The 20,077-nt window shown below is 41.1% G+C and overlaps 1 protein-coding gene across 2 annotated transcripts in view; it reads right to left on the bottom strand.

Moving 5' to 3' along the window:
- Positions 1–20,077, bottom strand: part of rab3gap1 (RAB3 GTPase activating protein subunit 1) — a 134,074-nt gene that overhangs the window by 110,250 nt on the left and 3,747 nt on the right. For both annotated transcript variants that reach the window (XM_049563869.1, XM_049563870.1), the window contains exons 3-5: positions 12,833–12,911; positions 12,576–12,708; positions 10,765–10,843 (exon numbers count right to left, since the gene is read on the bottom strand). In XM_049563869.1, the coding sequence (XP_049419826.1) occupies positions 10,765–10,843; positions 12,576–12,708; positions 12,833–12,911 (291 nt within the window). The remainder of the gene's footprint in view (positions 1–10,764; positions 10,844–12,575; positions 12,709–12,832; positions 12,912–20,077) is intronic.

Below are 20,077 nucleotides of genomic sequence, written 5' to 3'. Positions count from 1 at the left end.
TATTGATTTTGACTGTGTTGTTATAGTGGGTGATTTTAATATTCATATTGATAATCCTAAAGATGGCAGTGAGAACTTTTCCACATCCTAGACAACTTTGAACTTTCCCAGCATGTAACAGAGCCAACACACAATAAGGGACATATTTTAGATCTAATTATCTCCAAAGGGCTCAACATTTCTGAGGTTGTGGTGACTGATGTTGCCTTTTCTGATCATTACTGTGTTTTCTTTAAAATGGCCATCTCCGCTGACACCAGTAAAAGTACAACAGGGGTAATCAGAAAATGCTATATCAATGAAAACACCTGTACACTATTCACCCAGAATTTTATACCCACACCAGCTCTGCCCTCAGTCTCTGTCAATGATCTGGTTCATAGTTTCAGCTCTAAAGCTATGAATATTATGGACAATATTGCCCCCATGAAGGTCAAAGTTGTCTCTGGTAAGAAAAAACCACCATGGAGGAACACCACACAGGTAAAAGCTCAAAAAAGAGAATGTAGAAAAGCAGAATGCAGGTGGCGAAAAACCAAACTCCAGGTTCATTATGACATCTATAAGGAAAGTCTGCACATCTATAACTTGGAGCTAAAAAGGGCAGTCCTTTTTCTCTGAGATTATCAACAAAAATAACAACAATGCACGGACTTTATTTACTGTTGTTGACAGACTGACAAACCCATCAGTGTCAGTCCCTCCTGAACTGCTATCCACCAAGGCATGCAATGACTTTGCTTCTTTTTTCACAGACAAGATTTCAAAGATAAGACAGACAGTCTCTAACTCCAACACAGTGGCTATTTCACCTGTGCCTCATAAGACTACTCCAGTTAATTTGGCACTTTTTCACCCATTAAATTATGCTACTTTGACAGACATGGTTAGAAACCTTAGGTCCACTACCTGCTGCCTTGACACTCTGCCTACAAGCTTTTTTAAAGATGTTTTTAACTGCATAGCATCAGATATATTACAGATAGTCAACTGTTCTCTTCAGTCAGGCCTTTTTCCAAGCCCTGAAGACTGCAGTCATTAAACCTCTCTTAAAAAAGCCTAATCTGGATGCCTCAGTAATAAATAACTACAGGCCCATATCAAACCTACCATTTTTAGGAAAGATCATTGAAAAGGTGAATGCATTATTTAATTAAAATTTAAATAAAAATGTTTGGAATAAAATCCACTCATCATAGTTAAATAAAACATAAGCATTCAGTTTATTTAATTGCAAATATAGAGAATATTGAGTGAATTCAAGTTAATGTAATCAGGCATATATATATATATATATATATATATATATATATATGTATGTGTGTGTGTGTGTGTACCTATGTACATATGTCCCACTCTGGGGTTGAGGTGAATAAAAGAACTGTGTTGTGACCTAAATAACATGCTGTTGCTATCTGCAGAAAGTATTAAAGCATGAAATCCCGCATTTTTAATGTACGAAAGCATCCTGTATCATAACTACATGTGTGCCGTTTGTAACAAACCAAACCGCATAAAAATCAGTTAAAAATTCAGTGAGTTATTCTCTTTTACTTGTGCATACAGCTCCTTCCTCAATAGAAGTGAATGCACTGTGGAGGCGAAGCGAGACCCATCCCAGATGGCGGCTGGCGAGGACGTTGGCTCCGATAGGCAGCGGCAGTCAATGTGGCGTCTATGGGTGCGTCCCAAGTCTCTTATTTTATACTGCTAACTCCTAACTCCTTACTTGAACCGGAAGTCGTTCAAGGTCCGCCATCTTTAAGGCCGTCTCATGTCTCTTATTCCTGCCAGTAAGGAGTTAGCGTTAGGCGTTAGGAGGGATCTGTTAGGTGCGATGAGTAAGGTAACACGAGAGGTTCCTAACAGGAAGTCTTTTTCAGCTTGAGGCCATGACGTACAAATACCCGCCCCCTACGTCTGTCTCATTTGAACGAGATGGCGGAGAAACAGTGCAAGTGTACCTGTTACATGCATTCTTTGCAATGAAACGCTATAATTCACATGCCTACGTGACTACAAAGAGTAACGTTAATGATATTTCGTGCAAGACTGTCATGTTGTAATTAAGTTTATTTCATTCACAACCCGTTGCGGTGTTCAGCGGACTGTCTGTGATGTGTGGCTGTTAAATGTGCAGCTGCTCATGCACACACATACACAAACACAAACACATTTGCCCATCATTAATTGTCCTGCATGTCATGCGAGTGGAATAATGTTTAATAGGCTGTAGGTAATTATTAATATTAATTATTATTATTACTTTCATTAATGTTGTTGTAAGCTACTGTCATTACCGTCTGTCCTGCATCTCTCTCTGTCTCTGTCTCTCTCTCTCTCTCTTTCTGTCTCATTGTGTCATACGGATTACTGTTAATTTATTAGCCTATGTTGATCTCTTCTGTACAACATCTAGGCTATTGCACGTCTGTCTGTCCTGGACAAGGGAACCCTCCTCGTGCTCTTCACTGTAATAAATAATTCTTTGGTCAAGTAGATTTTAATTAATGTATTAGGTAAAAAGTATTCAATATAATTGTATTTTTGATTTTGTGGCAATTATTTAATTAAAATTTAAATAAAAATGTTTGGAATAAAATCCACTCATCATAGTTAAATACAACATAAGCATTCAGTTTATTTAATTCCAAATATAGAGAATATTGAGTGAATTCAAGTTAATGTAATCAGGCAGTTTTCAATCGAAAAGCATTTCCTGTCAAAGTGCCTTTTTAAAAAAAAAGAAAAATGCAGCAGGCTATCTGCTAGACAAGACATTTGAATCGAGGTGAATGCCCATCTACTTCCACATTGCTCATCTTGCAGAAAGTTTTGGCTGACTAAGGTAAGGAAACTTGTTGTTTTCACTGGGCTAGTAAGGACAATGCATGTGTGGTGATATTACAATATAAAATGAGCTATCACAGAGAAAGAGGCTCAACAGCAACATAAGGTTAACACAAGGCTATATGTTAATGTAGTAGTGTGAGGTTGTTGCGCTATTACATGAACACAGCATTATACATTTTGGAAGAATTCATATGGATCGAAGCCAGATCGAAGCACGAACTTTATTTTGAAGGATGCAGGTTAGCATTTCCGGTATCATGTTAGATGTCCCTTACGTGTTGTCAATATATCCTCAGTATGTTCTTATGAAATTGCATAAATAGGTACATTGGATTTCATGTTAGGGTTAGACACATGTCCATAAAGAGAAATATTGGGGGATTAACGCTGGAAGTATAAAGAGCATTTTACGATTAACGGAACTGCACTTTCCGCACTTCCGCTAGCTTTACTTTCTTTGTGTTAACCGCCAAAGTACTTCCTGTTCAGCGTCGTCTTCCCGGGCACGCAACTTGCAAACGAGAAGGTAACTTACTTAAAACACACGTGAAGTCTGTGTATTAACTGTTATTATTATGTTTTAGAGCTGCAATTCCATTCCTTGTCATGCATAAATCTGTTCATTTAGTGTTAGTCTCCCGCCAGCAGTGAGACTAGTTAGCTTGTTAGCAAGGGGGGAGGAGGGTTAACATGGCAGCCACAACAAACATTCACGTTACAGCTAAACGTTACACTAAATTCTCACTGAGGGCGAATATCCGCGCGGATTATTCTCACGGAAAAATATTAAAGTTGATTTCATGGGTTCTTATGGAAGTTCGCACGTCAGGGCGGAACTTCCGTGCGGTGAAAAAAGTTTCCGCCCAGACTTTGACCCCCCGCGGAATTCACTGGCAGAACTACACAGCTGGGCCAATGAAATTGTTTGTTTATAGTCGCGCAGACCGGGAGAGTCTGAAATCCAGTCAGGCAGGACAGTATGGGAGAAAGGCTGATAATTTCACAGCACCCCATCCTTTTTGATAGAAGACGGGATGATTTTATGAACAATGAATTAAAGGACGTCTGGCAGTCCATTGTCCAGCTTGGTGGCTGCGGTGAGAGTGGTAAGTGCTAAAGAAAGTTGATGTTGACGCTTGTTAAACGTTAGCTTGCTAGCTCGCTGCCGCTGCTGCTGCTGCTACTCCTACTCTCGTCCATGTTCATCCGCACCCGTTCACGCAGCACAGACTTGGAACACAACAACGTGAAATAACGCACCGCGTCCATACCGCGCCTGTGTGTATGGTTTGAGCACGGAAGGGCACTGCATGAATATTCCGCAAATCCGTCCCGCATTTCCGTATCGCGGCAGTGAGAATGAACCTTAAGCAGTTGGTTTTAAAGAGGACATGAAACACTGGTCAATATGAGTGTGGTTCGTTTGCATTTCACCTTGGGTAAGATATGGCTCTGAAATATAACATGAATTTCACCTACGTTTGCTGGAAAACTAAAAAGTATTCCCCCCTTTCGCCACTAGGAGGCTGCCATCTTTCATCCAAGCAGCTTGTGACGTCAGCGGGTGTGTTGGGGTCTCCCGTCTGCTTGAGTTATCATTGGAAATGGTCAGTGGTGAGTGCAAAGAACAAGGAAAATAGGGCCATAAACCAGTTTGATCTTTAGTCTGTTCAGTGTACTGAGAATTTCAGCAGTTCTGAGATTCAGTAAAATAGCTTAATTTAACTTTTACGAGTTTCACCCGCGGCTCATCTGCACTAGAGTGAAGGAACTCAGACAGCTGAAACTATATTAAATTGATTGAAAACTTCCTGATTAATTACATAGGCCTATCTTAAACTTTAACAAAGACAGTGCGGAAGCATTGATAACCATGAAAAACATGTAAACTCTTATGATTTTTAAACCGAGTCTGGCTGGACCGTGCTGAGCACTGCATCCAATGCCGAGAACAGATCCACTGCTTTCCTGATGCAAATTTAGCCAGAAAAAAACATTCTCTCTCTCTCTCTCTCTCTTTCTCTCTTTCATTGAAAAGTCAATTCACCAAACCTAAACATATTATCATGAAACTTTCCTCCAATGTATGTAATATGACTCCGGATATGTGTTTGTTGGCTTTAGATGTTGCTGAGCGTCGTCTGGTCAGACTCGGTTTAAAAATCATAAAAGTTCACGTTTTTCATGGTTATCAATGCTTCCACACTTTCTTAGTTCAAGTTTAAGATATGTTATTAATCAGGAAGGGCTTCCGCTCAATTCGGCGTACTAATTATGTAAGTTTTCAATCAATCTAATATAGTTTCAACGGACTGAGTTCTTTCACTCTAGTGCAGATGAGCCATGGGTAAAACTTGTTGTAAAAGTTAAATTAAGCTATTTTACTGAATCTCAGAACAGCTGAAACTCTAGGCCCATTTCCACCGCAGGAACTTCGGGGTAATTTCACGGGGCCAGGGCCGTTGGTGCGTGTCTCCACCGCAGGAACCACCCCCGAAGGACAGAGTTCTGGAACTTTTACGGGGGCTAAACAAGTCCCTGCCTCGGAGTAGGTACTCAGAACGGCCCCGAAAGACTCCTGGCTGAGGCTTGGGGTTTACTTGGTGCTGACTGGATATATTCAAGGAGGGATGTGACGACAACAGAAAGCAACAAAATAGCTGGCATTTTTAAAACTCAGGAGACGAGGATTAGCTCGTTCATACAGTTTTCGCCTCCATGTAAAAAAAACTCACTAAATGGCCCGTGAATATCTTAGTTACAACATGATTGAGCTAGCAAAGCAGTTTTGTGTTGCTATGTGTGGTATTTATTCAGTTTTGGGAAATCACGATGTCTAGAAAGCATCAGTGGCTGCAGCTGACAGGGACAGCTAAAAGCCGCAACAAGCTAACATTAGGATGTCATCTGTTAAAAGCCTCCCATTGTCGGATACAACATGAAACTACTCCAGTTAGCTCAATCATGTTGTAACTAAGACGTCCGCTGGAAAAAATATTTCTTTCACGGGCCATTTAGTGAGTTATTACAGACACCACTATCAGCTAACAGCTAACGGCGTCCCTACGTCGCCCCGGACAAAATGGTTGCGCAACGATTATGTCACATCCAGAGCCCGTAACTTTACAGGAACCTTCCTCCTACTCCACTCTCTCAGTGGAGACACCGCGGTTGAGAGGGCCGAGCGAGAGGACGTTCCTGTAGTTCCTATCATTTCCAATGATAAATCATACAGACGGAGACTCCAACAAATCCACTGACGTCCCCACTTGCTTGGATAAAAGATGGCAGCGCCCTGGTGAAGGGCAAAATACTTTTTAGTTTTCCAGCAAACCTAGGTGAAATTCATGTTATATTTCAGAGCCATATCTTACCCAAGGTGAAATGCAAACGAACCACACTCATATTGACCAGTGTTTCATGTCCTCTTTAATGTTGGGACTGCTAAGTGTATATGCTGGTGCAAGACCATGAATAGTGAATAAGGACTCTAAATAAACTTAATATTGAAATATTGTTTTAATTTGTCATCCATCCGGACATTGACATGGCTGACACAGAGGCCCTTTATTAAAAATGTATTGTCCAGTGATGTGATATGCTTGTAACATATTTTTGACAGTTTTATACTAAGACACTTACAATTTCATGTTGCAGGACACTGAGAACTTGGAACTTGAACAGCTCATCATGGCAATTACTGTGACCAGAGCTTCTACAAGCAACAAGGACATTGGAATTGTCATAGAGGGCATGGAAGTCATCACAGCACTTGGAGATGTTGCCAGGGCTTGTTCTGTCCTCCTTGGCTTGAACTACGTGCTGAATCTGGATTACCCCAGTCAGCTGAAGTATACCTTTGAGGTTTTCCAAAAACTTTTCATGGAACTGGATGACTCAAAGCTGTCAAACAAAGTCCAGTCCCTCAAGAGCAAACTTCTGGCTTGAACTGGTTGCAGTGTACTTTTGTGCTACACAATGCTTCTGCAGAGTTTGAAAATTGCACTTTTCAAAGTGCTATGTTTGCATGTTAGCACTGATTTGGATTTTATCCCAAGAATTAATTTGATATTTTATGTTCATGGACATATCACCATTGTGCAATATGAACTTTATTTTTGTTTTTATAAAATAGTTTAAAGTCAGCACTGTCATTTTCAAAGTTACGGTTTGAAATGAGACTAGTTGCAATGCACACTGTTTTGCTACACAATGTGTAGAAAGCCTAAGAGTGAATGGTTAATAAAAGTTATTTGGTAACATTCAATATCACAATATTTTGTATTCTGTACTTTCTGGGACATAAACTAGTTACTGTATTCCTAAGAAAAAAAGAATATTTAGATTTCATTCATTGTATAGATTAAATTTAAATCAATTCACGTAAATGATTATTACTCTATTTATCATTGATATGTATAATTAAATTAATTTTTATTAGTACTATTTACACATTTAGAATTTTTAGATTTTTCATATCAACTCAATATTTTTGTTTAGGTTTTAATTAATTCCTTTCTGTTTTCTATTCAAATCTACTCAAATATTAAAAGGATAATTATTAAGGGTCTCATGTAATTAATATTTACTCAATACCAAGCATAGTGAAATTTAATTAGGGACCTCGGCTGAAGGGCGAGGACCCTATTGTTTTTGGTGTGTTTATTATTATTCTTTGTTTCATCCGCTGCCACTTTAAACTGGAATTTGACCCCCTGAACATGCTCAAAAATTAATTAATTTAATTAATTAAGTAATTTTAAGAGACTTGGGACGCACCCTATGTATATATGTCTATGGCTCACCCCTCACCCTTCGCGCTTGATACACAAACAACATGGCAGCGAGCGCTGAAGAACTAATTCTCAAGAAAGGGAACGAGTTCTTCAGCGCTTTTGTGTGCTCACCTGTGTCTTTGTGTGTGTGTGTGTGTGTGTGTGTGTGTGTGTGTGTGCGTGTGTGCGCGCGTGTGCGCATCAGGGCCGAACTCCGCCGTGTGCGACACAGAAAGCAGAGGAGGATTTTAGACGCGCACCGTGTAGGGACAGAAATGACATGCCGTTGTGTAAATAAAGTGTTACCAACGCCAAACTGGCAGACCCCCGAACCGTAGTAAAGGGACCTCCGAAGACCATTAGCTCCTTTAGCTTGTGTTAGCTCATTGTGGCAACAACACGTAAACAACGGGACTTCGTCTGCGTTAAAGAACGGCACTTTATTTTCAGCACTGTAGGGATGATGCACAGCCTCTGTCATCAGTGTCTGACTTTTACATAGAGGGAAATAACTCAAAAACAGCATGCAGAACTGCGTAGGCTTCTTTGCTTTGGCTGCTCAATAGCACATGCCTCACTTTCTTCCTGGGGCGCATCCGTTTGACGTCACACACCATACCCGGCGTGCTAACGTCTCATACCTCCTACATCAACTACACACATACACAGCTCCACACACACACACACACACACACACACACAAACACAAACACAAACACAAACACACACACACACACACACACACACACACACACACAGGCTCAGCCTGTACCATAAGGCTATTTAGTTGTTGTTCAATAAAAGGACAAGGTATAGACCTGTTCTATAGCAAAGGTAACCTTAAATGACTTCTGTTGTGATCCAATATAATGGTAGGGGAAACACTGCCGTATGATAAGAAAGGGGTCTGGTGGAAAGCAATCACAGATGCAGTCGCCATGTATATTGCAAGAGATGTGGTGCCCATATATAGGCTACTGTAGAAAAGCCGGGGTTTATTCACATGCTGAAACTTTTGGACCCCAGGTATGTGCTACCAGGCCGCAAATTTTTTTTTTTAACTAGGAGGGGAAAAAATCGATTTAAATCGTGAATCGGATTTAAATATATATATATTTAAGCAATATCACACGAGAGGGAGTGATGTTGTACTGTGATATCGTCACGGCTGTGATTCGGTTGCCGAAGACACAGTACAACACAGTACAATCACAGTACAACATCACGAGCTCGAGTGTGATATTGCTTTTATACAACAGTTCAACAGTTAAATAAGCAAGGCTGATTAAGAAATGTTGAAAAATGAGGACAAAATAGATAATTTAAGCATTTTATTTGTCTTCCGCCAACAAAAATAGTTCCCTCAGGACTCCGCTGTCACCGTTGCTATGTAATGCAGACATGGCGCGCCAGGCACTTACTCTTTATACACATTTATCTGCACGTAATTGTGCAGCCGGTGAAATAAGTTTCTGGTGACTGCATGGTGGACTGTCGCTTCACAGGCACAGCCGACTCTGCCTTCTGATCTTAGAGTATGCTGCTTTTCTCCAAGTCATTGAGCTCCGCTGATGAAACACTGACAAACCTGGATGTGTGCTCAGATGGATTCAGCTTCTCTTCTCCCTCATCTTCCTCTGATGAACATTCATAGTTCAATTCAAAACTTATTTTAGGAAATAAATCCATATTTTTGGCTGTTTGACAGTGGATGAATTAATTAGCCTACAATGCAACTGCTGATATGCATACGACTGCGTTAAAAGTTTTAAACAGTCGCTTTAAGTCCTTCATTTCCACAATCTTGTGGACTGAGCACACGTTTGATAAAACGGAGTTAAATCTCTTGGCATCCATTTTCAAGCTCTCTGTGTGTTTGTTTCCTTGCAAACGAGAAAAGAGGGAGCGCACATTTCCGGGAGGGTGTGTTCTTTTCAAAAATGCAAGAGGCGTTGCTTTGTTGCCGGCCGTTTTCTCCGGTGTGTTAAACACACTTTAGAAAGGAGTGTCCCCAGACTATCAGAAGGCAGAGATCTCTGATTGTCTGGTGGCGAAACTAGGCACAACTAAGCTATCATTGGTTTCTACGGTTCACCAGTTTAGTGGGCTACATTTCAAAGTAAAGTTAGCTGTAACTTTATAATTTACGCTGTGCTAATATCATGTTCACACAACTTGGAACTCATACAGACATTTACACACCTTGTTTTCCTGGCTCAGCATGGGAGGATGTTTGTGCATCTGCTTCCCTTCTTTACTGGTAAAAACACTTCATATATCCATGACTGACTGTGTGATCTCAACTCATCTAGCTAGCGTTTGGCACGGAAACCTGCTACAGCCCCAAATGCCCAGGCCAGGCCAGGCCAGGCCTATGAATAATAAGATATTTTTTATGGGTTTGCATGAATCACATGGGTCACATTTTTAGGTTGGAAAATACAGAATTCCAGTTAAATCTGGAAAAACTACATCATTGTTATACATGGAAAATTAAAAATATATGTATTTAAAAAAACAGGATTACATGTTAACATGTTTTATAATTTATAATCCAGTTTCAAATACCTTCGAATGACACTGGACAATAGATACAGTTTTAACCAGCACACTGATGAACCAGAGCATTATTCAGCCTATACTACTGTACTGTTCAACCTGCATTTTTAACATGTTATCAGTTACTAACAGGGCCAAACTCACATGCATCAACAACAATGCTGCCAGGATAACTGCACCCCAACCTAACAGAGTTAAACCATTGCTACTTCAACAGAACAGGACATCACACACCCACTCAATCATCACCTCACCTCACTTCACCGCCCTCTGGGTGCAGGTACAGAGCATTGAGGTGCAGGGGGACTCGCTTTCAGAGGAGCCTGATCCCTGCAGCCACAGTGGCCTTAAATAATAGGCCTCACTGAACAGGTCTGAGTGTGCACTCCTGTCTGTGTCAATATGGTGATGTTGTCCACGTTGTTACCGTGTACTGTTCTACAGTTTGTATGATGTCGTCCATATTGTTACTGTGTTTTTGCTGAATCTCCCTTCTGGGACAATAAAGTCTAAGTCTATCAGTCTAGGATTTCCAGCGTAACCTGATTTGTCTTTGGATGAAAACATAATGACTCACCATCTGACCAGGCAGTGGGCTCGAGGAGGAAAGTCATTGTTCATACACAGAAGGTCCTGCATTGCCAAGGGGAAGGTATCTGGACACAAGAAGAAGAGTTATGTAACTGTATTGTGTGCATTCATGTCTTACCTGTTGACAAGACAAGACAAGACAAGACAAACTCTATTGTCCGAAACAGGAAATCTGTTTTGGGCACATAGTGCCACACAGCTGCATGGCGGATACAACCATCATATATAAACAAGACACACAGTAGACAGCCATGCGGTACAGCAAAACAAAGATTTGGCATAACCAAAAGAACATTAACTTTCGCCTACTTTTATTATTAACAATATTGATCAGGCAACATTCACTATAGGCTTAAGGGAGATAAGAGATGTGTGGAGGATAATGGGGAATGTTGTGTGGGAATAAGGAATATATAAATAATGAATTGTGTTTGGACCAAAAATATAGTTGTTTTTTTGTTTTGTTTTTTAAATGAGCTAGTAAAAGGAAAGGAATAAACTGTAAAAGCTTTTGATTTCTCATTACACTCCATTATAACTATCTAATAAGCGGTAGTATTTTAGAATCAGAATGAGAAATACGTTATTAATCTCAGAGAGGGAACTGTGATTCGTTGCAGTTGCACCAATGTTAAGAGAAGAGAATTGTAACAAGTAAGAATAAGAGTATGAAACAGAACTATATAAATATAAGTAATAAAAGCAATAAAATTAATTAGTAATAATTACGTAACAGAAAGTAATAAAATAAAGAATATGCAATTAAACATGCACATTATTCTACAACGTTTAACACTAGCGCTTGTACAAATGTAACAAAAGCACACAAGAATGGAAAACTGTGAACATTAAAGGAGAACTAGTGTTTTTTTCAACCTGGGCCCTATTTTCCAATCTACTTTTGTCTAAATGAGTGATAGGATGTTCAATATTTGACATTTCTCCAGTATGAAGCTAGGGCTGACCTGTCTGCAGCCCATGAGCGTGTGCTATATTAAATAATAGGGCACTCAGACAGCGTCAAACAACGTCAAAATACGTCCACCAAAAGTGCATTTTTTTCACACAGATAGGCTCGGATTGTTAGTATAATTATCCGACAACATAACGGAAAGGAGAAATGAACGTCTTTACGTGTTTACCTTTAGCTGGATTCGGACATGTTCCTCTGCCTGTTGCTGCTCCCTCTCTCTCCTCGTCCACTCTTTTTTCAATGAGCTCTGCGTCCGTGTACGTCTGTGATACTCCGTGTTCAAATAAATACAGGCGGTCATCAAACTGAAATGGCTCATCCCGATCCAGTTGGTCAAAATCGGGTAAAAATTCAGACATGTTTGTTGTGGCAAGTCAAAACACTCACTCAGAGTGAAAGTCTGGCTCTGAAATCTCACGTCTCATGAGATTTGAGTTGTTGGATTTGACCGCTGGAGTGACCTTACAAACGCGAGGAGTTACTCTGTTTGGAGTAGTCATGGCTGAATTTTTACCCCGTTCATTTCTCCTTTCTGTTATGTTGGATAATTATACTAACAATCCAAGCCTATCTGTGTGGAAAAAAAATGCACTGTCTGAGTGCCCTATTATTTAATATAGCGCGCACTCACAAGCTGCAGGCAAGTCAGCCCTAGCTTCGTACTGGAGAAATGTCAAATATTGAACATCCTATCACTCATTTAGACAAAAGTAGATCGGAAAATAAGGCCCAGGTTGAAAAAAAAAAAACATTAGTTCCCCTTTAAGTTTAAGTGTGGCTGCTTAAACATTGCTATAAACTCTTCACATTAGACAGAAGTGTACCTTCCTCAGGCTTGTCCTTCCCATTGTCCTTCTCACATTCTTGTTTCAGGAAGTAATGAGTTACATAGAACTTAAAGTCCGCAAAATGAATCTCCATAGACTTCTCCCCCCAGGTGCCAGTGGTGTATTCACCCTGTGTTTAAATAATGAAGCGTCAGGCCAGGGTGAAGGTAAAAAAAAAAAAAAAAAATACCGGCAGCATAATGCTCACTGTTGTTATTCAGCTTTTTATCTAAGGCTTCAGGAGAGTAGAATACCTTCTCTGGAGTTGAACTTCCTGCAGAGTTTCCAATCAGCTTCCAGTCGTTCAGTAATTCCTCAACCCTAGACACAAACCTTCAAGAAGGTGAAAGTTCAATCAATCAATCAATTTTATTTATAAAGCCCAATATCACAAATCACAATTTGCCTCACAGGGCTTTACAGCATACGGCATCCCTCTGTCCTTATGACCCTCGCAGCAGATAAGGAAAAACTCCCCAAAAAAAACCCTTTAACGGGGAAAAAAAAAGGTAGAAACCTCAGGAAGAGCAACTGAGGAGGGATCCCTCTTCCAGGACGGACAGACGTGCAATAGATGTCATACAGAACAGATCAGCATAACACATTAACAGTAATCCACATGACACAATGAGACACAGAGAGAGAGAGAGAGAGAGAGAGAGAGAGAGATGCAGGACGTCAATCATTGGATGTACACAGTACCTGATAATGGCATGCACTGATAAGTGACTTCTTAGAAAAATAACATTGGACATGGGCCAACGTAGCACTGAAACAATTTGTCGTTGTCAGAAAATTAATCCGCAATTTTAACAGGTAATCATTTAAGGCACTTCATCAGTTTAGTAAATTTTAGAAGATGGCACACACGCCTCAAAAAATCTGTACACAAACCAAAATTGAACTGTCCTAGATATTTTTCATTTCTTTAATTGAAGATATGAGACCATATAAGACATGAGGCCTCATTTATAAAGCTGTGCACAGGAAAGCTGACTAAAGGTGACGTACGAACAAAGCACAGAAAGTGCTTATGCAGAAAAATATCCAGATTTATAAGACAGTGCACACTTTATAAATCACAATCAACTCGAAATGTGGCGCAGAGGAGCATGCGTCTTGCCCCACCCGTCGATGCCGTCAAATGGGCAGTGAAACGCCCTGAATTAATATTCACTATCAAGAAACAGCACAAAGGAGAGCACGGCAAATGTAGCATTAAAGGACAAAAAACGAAACTTCACCCAATGTGAAGTTAAAGTTCTTGTTGGGGAGGTTGATAACAGAAAGACAATGTTGTTTGGTGGACTCAATATGGGTATTGCCAGGGGTGATTCTAAGATCAGAGGTTTAGGGGTGCTGAGCACCCAGAGAGCTGCCCGGCCAGATAAATTTCACTGTTTTGTACATTTTAACTCAATTTCATTCCCACATTTGTGAAAAAAAAGCACAACACTTTTTGGGAAAGTCTGTGACTAAACCATCAAATCTTCTCCACTACAAGGACTGCATCTCACAGGCTAAATCCACCCATTACTCTGGTTTAATCAATTCAAACGATGGCAACTCAAGGACCCTGTTTTCACTCCTCAGTAACATTACTCAACCCCCGGACTCACTTCCACCACAGATATACTCTACTGCCTTTTGTAATACCCTTCTATCCTTTTTTACTGCTAAAATTAATAACATCCATCAGCAACTTGCTCCCAGCTCCTCTCACAATTCATCTTCCCTATTTCCCCCTGTGTCCCCTTCCCAGTCACTCTCAGTATTTGCTCTACCTTCCGTTTTCGAAACCACTGGTCTGATCAAAAAATCCAAATCATCAACCTGCCAATTAGACCCCCTTCCAACTGCTCTTGTTAAAGCCACCATTCCTTCTTTGGCCCCTCTCATCACGCACATAATCCATTCTTCCCTCACCACTGGAATTGTTCCCTCACCCCTCAAAACAGCTGTTGTCACCCCAATACTCAAGAAACCTGGCGCAGATCCCAGTAACCACAATAACCTCCGTCCCATCTCCAATCTTCCATTTCTCTCAAAGATACTAGAAAAAACTGCTGTCTCTCAGCTCCACTCCCACCTTTCCCGCAATAATCTTTTTGATCAATTCCAGTCCAGTTTCCGCCCTCTCCACAGCACTGAAACGGCACTACTCAAAATCACCAATGATCTCCTCCTGGCAGCTGATTCCGGTCTCCTATCCATCCTCATCCTGCTTGACCTGAGTGCGGCCTTCAACACCATCTCACACACCACCCTCCTGGACAGACTCCTCTCTATTGGCATCACACATACCCCCCTCAACTGGTTCAAATCCTACCTCTCTGGCTGCACTCAGTTCATCCAACTCAAATCATTCACATCACATCCACTCCTAGTCACCACAGGCATGCCCCAGGGCTCTGTCCTGGGGCCCCTCCAATTCATCATTTACTTACTCCCCCTTGGCAAAATCTTCTGGAAACATCACATCCACCTCCACTGCTCAAATTAAACAGCGACAAAACAGAAATTCTACTCATTGGCACTAAAACCACCCTATCGAAATCCCCCAGTTTCACATTATCTATTGACAACTCTAACATTTCTCCTTCCCCACAGGTCAAGAGTCTGGGTGTCATCCTCGACAGCACACTTTCTTACGCTTCTCATATCAACCACATAACCCGGTCAGCTTACTTCCATCTCCGCAACATCAACCGCCTCCGCCCCTCTCTCACACCTCACACAGCTGCCATTCTGGTCCACAGTCTCGTCACCTCCCAGCTTGACTACTGCAACTCCCTCCTGTTCGGTCTTCCACAAAAAACTCTCCATAAACTACAACTGGTACAGAATTCAGCAGCACGCATTATCACAAGGACCCCATCCACTCACCACATCACACCGGTCCTCCAGCAGCTCCACTGGCTCCCTATCACACACCGTATCCAATACAAGATTTTACCGTTCACCTTCAAGGCCATTCACAACCTAGCCCCTCCATACCTGTCTGATCTCCTCCACATTGCCACACCCGTTCGCACACTCAGATCCTCTTCCTCCACCCACCTCTCCGTTCCCCCCGACCGCCTGGCTACCATGGGGAGCAGAGCATTCAGCTGCTCTGCTCCCCAGCTCTGGAATTCACTCCCCCTTGACCTCCGTAACACCACATCTGTCAATCTGTTCAAATCCAAACTCAAACACATCTGTTCAGACTTGCCCATTCCACCTGATCATATGCATTACACTGTCTTACTGTCTTACTGTATTGTATGATGTGTTACGATGTTTTGTATGCTGTGTTTTATCTTTGCTGTAAGGCGACCTTGAGTGGCTTGAAAGGCGCCCTAACAAATAAAATGTATTATTATTATTAAATCTGATAAAGGTTATTTAAATGCTGAGCCACAGCAAAAGAGGAATGGATTGGAATCATAAAAGAAACATATTGTAAACCTAATTTTTGGCAGAGGATAACTCATTTTGATACAGCAGCTCCTCAACATACACATAAACAGTATGTATGTTTCTGGAGTAAACCAGCCCCCTATAGTGAGTACCAAAAATACCAAAAAATGGACCTTGCACTTATTTTTTGGACTTTTATTTGAAATGCAATGCACAACACGTAACATTAACACATTAACAATAATTGACTTTTTCAATGTTTGTCTCTGCCTTTTTCCTTCTTGTCTGTATTATACAAATACATAAATAAAATACACTTCAAAAAAATAAAAGTGCTTGAAATCTACAAAAAAAATAATAATAAATACACACAATAGAAGTTATAATGATAATGGGCATCCAGTCAGTTAGCTAGTCAGTAGCACCTTGGCTTTAATATTAACCATAGACTGTATGATATTAACACATGCACATGACACAACAGCTAGCTTCTCTCATTCCAATTCAAACAGAGGACAGTGGTACTGACCACCTGTAACGTTTCCTAGCTAGAAAAAATGTCAGCTAACTCCTACCTAACAACATAAACAGTGGCCTATGATTAAATGCAGCAAAAATGAGGACTGGTAATGATAATAATGTGTTGGTATTGAGTGGTAGAAGTTAAGAAATGTGCCACATATATGAGCCTGAGTCGGGGAAAGGTGGGAGGGATGGGGTGGATCAACATACAGTAAAAAACAAAATTAAAAAAAAATCTCTCAAATTTTAGGGGTGCTGGGATTCAATTTAGGGGTGCTTCAGGACCCCAAAAAATAGGCTAGAAACGCCTATGGGTATTGCTAAGGCTAAAAATGCAGCTGAGTGGCCAGTAGTGGCAGATGCTGAAAATGCTGCCACCTCTGTGTCAGAAGTGAAGGGGTGGTCTGATATTAAGGTGTTAAGGCTGTTTGGGGTGATTTATTTAGACAGAAAACCGAGGGACGTTTCAAGATGACTGTCAGTTTCAGTGACTGTCTGAAATAAACACTCTCAATGGAGGATACAGTTGCCATAGCTGTTTGACAAACAATCTGATTGTCTTGACTCAAATGATTTCTTAAAATACATCTTGTATTCATAAACAATGCATCACATCCGGACGCTGGCGCGCAGCTGCAGCATCTGGCTCAAATGCCTGGGTATAGAGCTATCAGCTGTGCCACATTTTGCAGCACAGCACCGGCACAGCTTGGTTCCTGCTTCGTGCGTCTTTGTAATGCTGGGGCCCGACGCAGCACTGCATGCAGCAGTCGGAACCGGCTCATAAGCCACTCATCATCGTTGACCAGTAGGTCTTGCTGGTCCCTGAATATCCCTTCCTTCTGGAGTCTCCCATCCGCCACATCCTAACAGTTCCAAATAAGCCATCGTGCGTCTTTACGACTGGTGTGTGCACACCAGGGACTATCAGTCTAAAGCACTATTGGGACGGGATTAGTTTTACATGGGCACGTGGGGTAATGTCACTTTACCACAGGACGTCAGTAATATTAATGGCCGATTCACACGGGATAAGAAATATCAGTAAAACTACCACAAGTGGGAGAGGTAAATCCATTCACACACTGCCGTCCCCTCCTGTCGTCATGTGCGTATGATAGGACTGTCAAAAGCACCATGAAATTGAGTTCAAATATTGTCGAATTAATTTAGTAAACTTCGAATAATATTAGAATTCATTCATTCATTCATTCATTCATCTTCTAACCGCTTCATCCTCTTGAGGGTCGCGGGGGGGCTGGAGCCTATCCCAGCTACATCGGGCGAGAGGCAGGGTACACCCTGGACAGGTCGCCAGGCTATCGCAGGGCTGACACATAGAGACAAACAACCATTCACACTCACATTCACACCTATGGACAATTTAGAGTTACCAATTAACCTAGTCCCCAATCTGCATGTCTTTGGACTGTGGGAGGAAGCCGGAGTGCCCGGAGAGAACCCACGCTGACACGGGGAGAACATGCAAACTCCGCACAGAAGGGCTCCCACGCCCGGGATCGAACCGGCAACCCTCTTGCTGTGAGGCGAGAGTGCTAACCACCACACCACTGTGCCGCCCAATATTAGAATTTATTATTATTATTATTATTATTATTATTATTATTATCATCATTTATTTTTACAAAAAATATATACATGTTCATACATGATATATACAGTGGTGGAAAGAAGTTTTTGGACACCCTTAAAATTTTACACAATCTCAAATATTATCATGAAATATTTGTAGAAAATCTTTTTGTGTTTCAAAAGGTGTGGCTGCATTAGACAGATACAAACAAATACAAATTATATTTTTTTGTTTATTGTTTACAAGAAAAACTAACAAAACTAAATTCTTGACAGTTTCAATATGTCAGTTCACAACATTGTCGGTATCAAAGTCAACAAATAACAGAGAATGTGTTCAAAACTGAACAAAAAATAAATAAACCATCACATCATCAAATTAATATTTAGTAGTCCTGCCACTGGCACGTAGTAGAGCTCTAATCCTGGCTGGCATGTTCCCAACGAGCCTTTCACACTGTTGAGGGGTAATCTTGTCCCATTCTTCTTGAATTACTGCTTTTAATTCTTCTAAATTCTTTGGTTTATGCTTTGAAACAGACCTTTTGATAATCCACCACAGATTTTCAATGGGGCTCGCGTCCGGGGATTGAGCTGGCCACTCTAAGACCTGGATACTGTGCTCCTGCAGCCAAGTTCTACTGGCCTTGGATGTGTGGCAAGGGGCATTATCTTGTTGAAACATCCAGTTTTTACCTCGACGGAACAGTGCACGCAGAAGGGAGCATGTGGGTTTCGAATGGTACAATACTTGGTAGAGTTCAATGTGCCATCACAGACAGTGAGATGACCAACACCAGCAGCACTCATGCATCCCCAAACCATGATACTGCCTCCACCATGCTTGACAGTAGGTACTGTACATGCTGGAGATAATGCCGCCTGGCCTTCTGCATACCCTCACATTAGTAGGAGGAGGATAAAGCTGGAAACTGGACTCATCTGACCACAAAATCTTCTTCCAATTCCTGGCTGTCCAGTTCTTGTGTGCCTGGGCCCAACGACGCCGGGCTAACCTCTGTCTCTCATTGATCAGGGGCTTCTTGATAGCCTTGTAAGACCTTAAGCCATGATCTACAAGTCGGCCACGTACAGTGCGGGTGGAACACTGGACACCAGTTTGGTTTGACCACTGCTGCTGAAGCTCCTGTGATGTCATTCGGCGGTTTTGCCTGCACATGTGGATCAGGATGCGGTCATTTCTTGCTGAAGAAACCCTTGGACGCCCAGATCTTGGTTTGTCTTCCAAGCTGTTGGTTTGTCTGTATTTCTGCAGAGTGTATCCAACTGCTGAAGGACTGCATCTGCACTTCCTGGCTATCTGGCGGCAGCTGTACCCTTCCTGGCTGAGAATCTTTATCTTCAGGCGTGTTTCCTGTGTTAGGTTCCTTGTTTTAGCCATTTTTGTGTCTGAAGAACTTTCAAATGTGCTGGCTTTACGTAGACACGAAGCTTGCCAACAAAAATTGTGTCTTTTAATAAAAAGAACGACCTTCATCACTGGTACCAAGATGACCCAATACTCAAAATTTCTTATGTATTTTTATGGAACCAATCAATTTTAAGTTTTTAATGGCTTTTTTAGGATTTATTTAGTATTTTGGCTGTGACTGTACCAAAAGAAACTAAATCTTTTTTCCACCACTGTGTATATATATATATATATATATATATATATATATATATATATATATATATATATATATATATATATATATATATATATATACATACATATATATGTATATATACGTATATGAACATGACACTCGGATGAAAACACCTGTTCTGACCTCACTGAAGTGCCAGGTATGCCCAACTTCTGCTTTGCTATCTGAGCAATGTTTGGATACTTCAATGCATAGTTTTCCACCACAAGAGTGGAACCTGGTCAGCTCGTAGTGGTGTCTCATTCTGGTAACGTTTCATCTCTTCTTCAAAAAGGGTAGGCAGGGAGGCAGCAGGTGCAACACTCTTCCTGT

The sequence above is a fragment of the Epinephelus fuscoguttatus genome, linkage group LG20 (genome assembly GCF_011397635.1).
Source record: "Epinephelus fuscoguttatus linkage group LG20, E.fuscoguttatus.final_Chr_v1".
NCBI lineage: Eukaryota > Metazoa > Chordata > Actinopteri > Perciformes > Serranidae > Epinephelus > Epinephelus fuscoguttatus.
The sequence above is the reverse complement of the archived record's forward strand: the minus strand, read 5'-3'. Positions and strand labels throughout refer to the sequence as shown.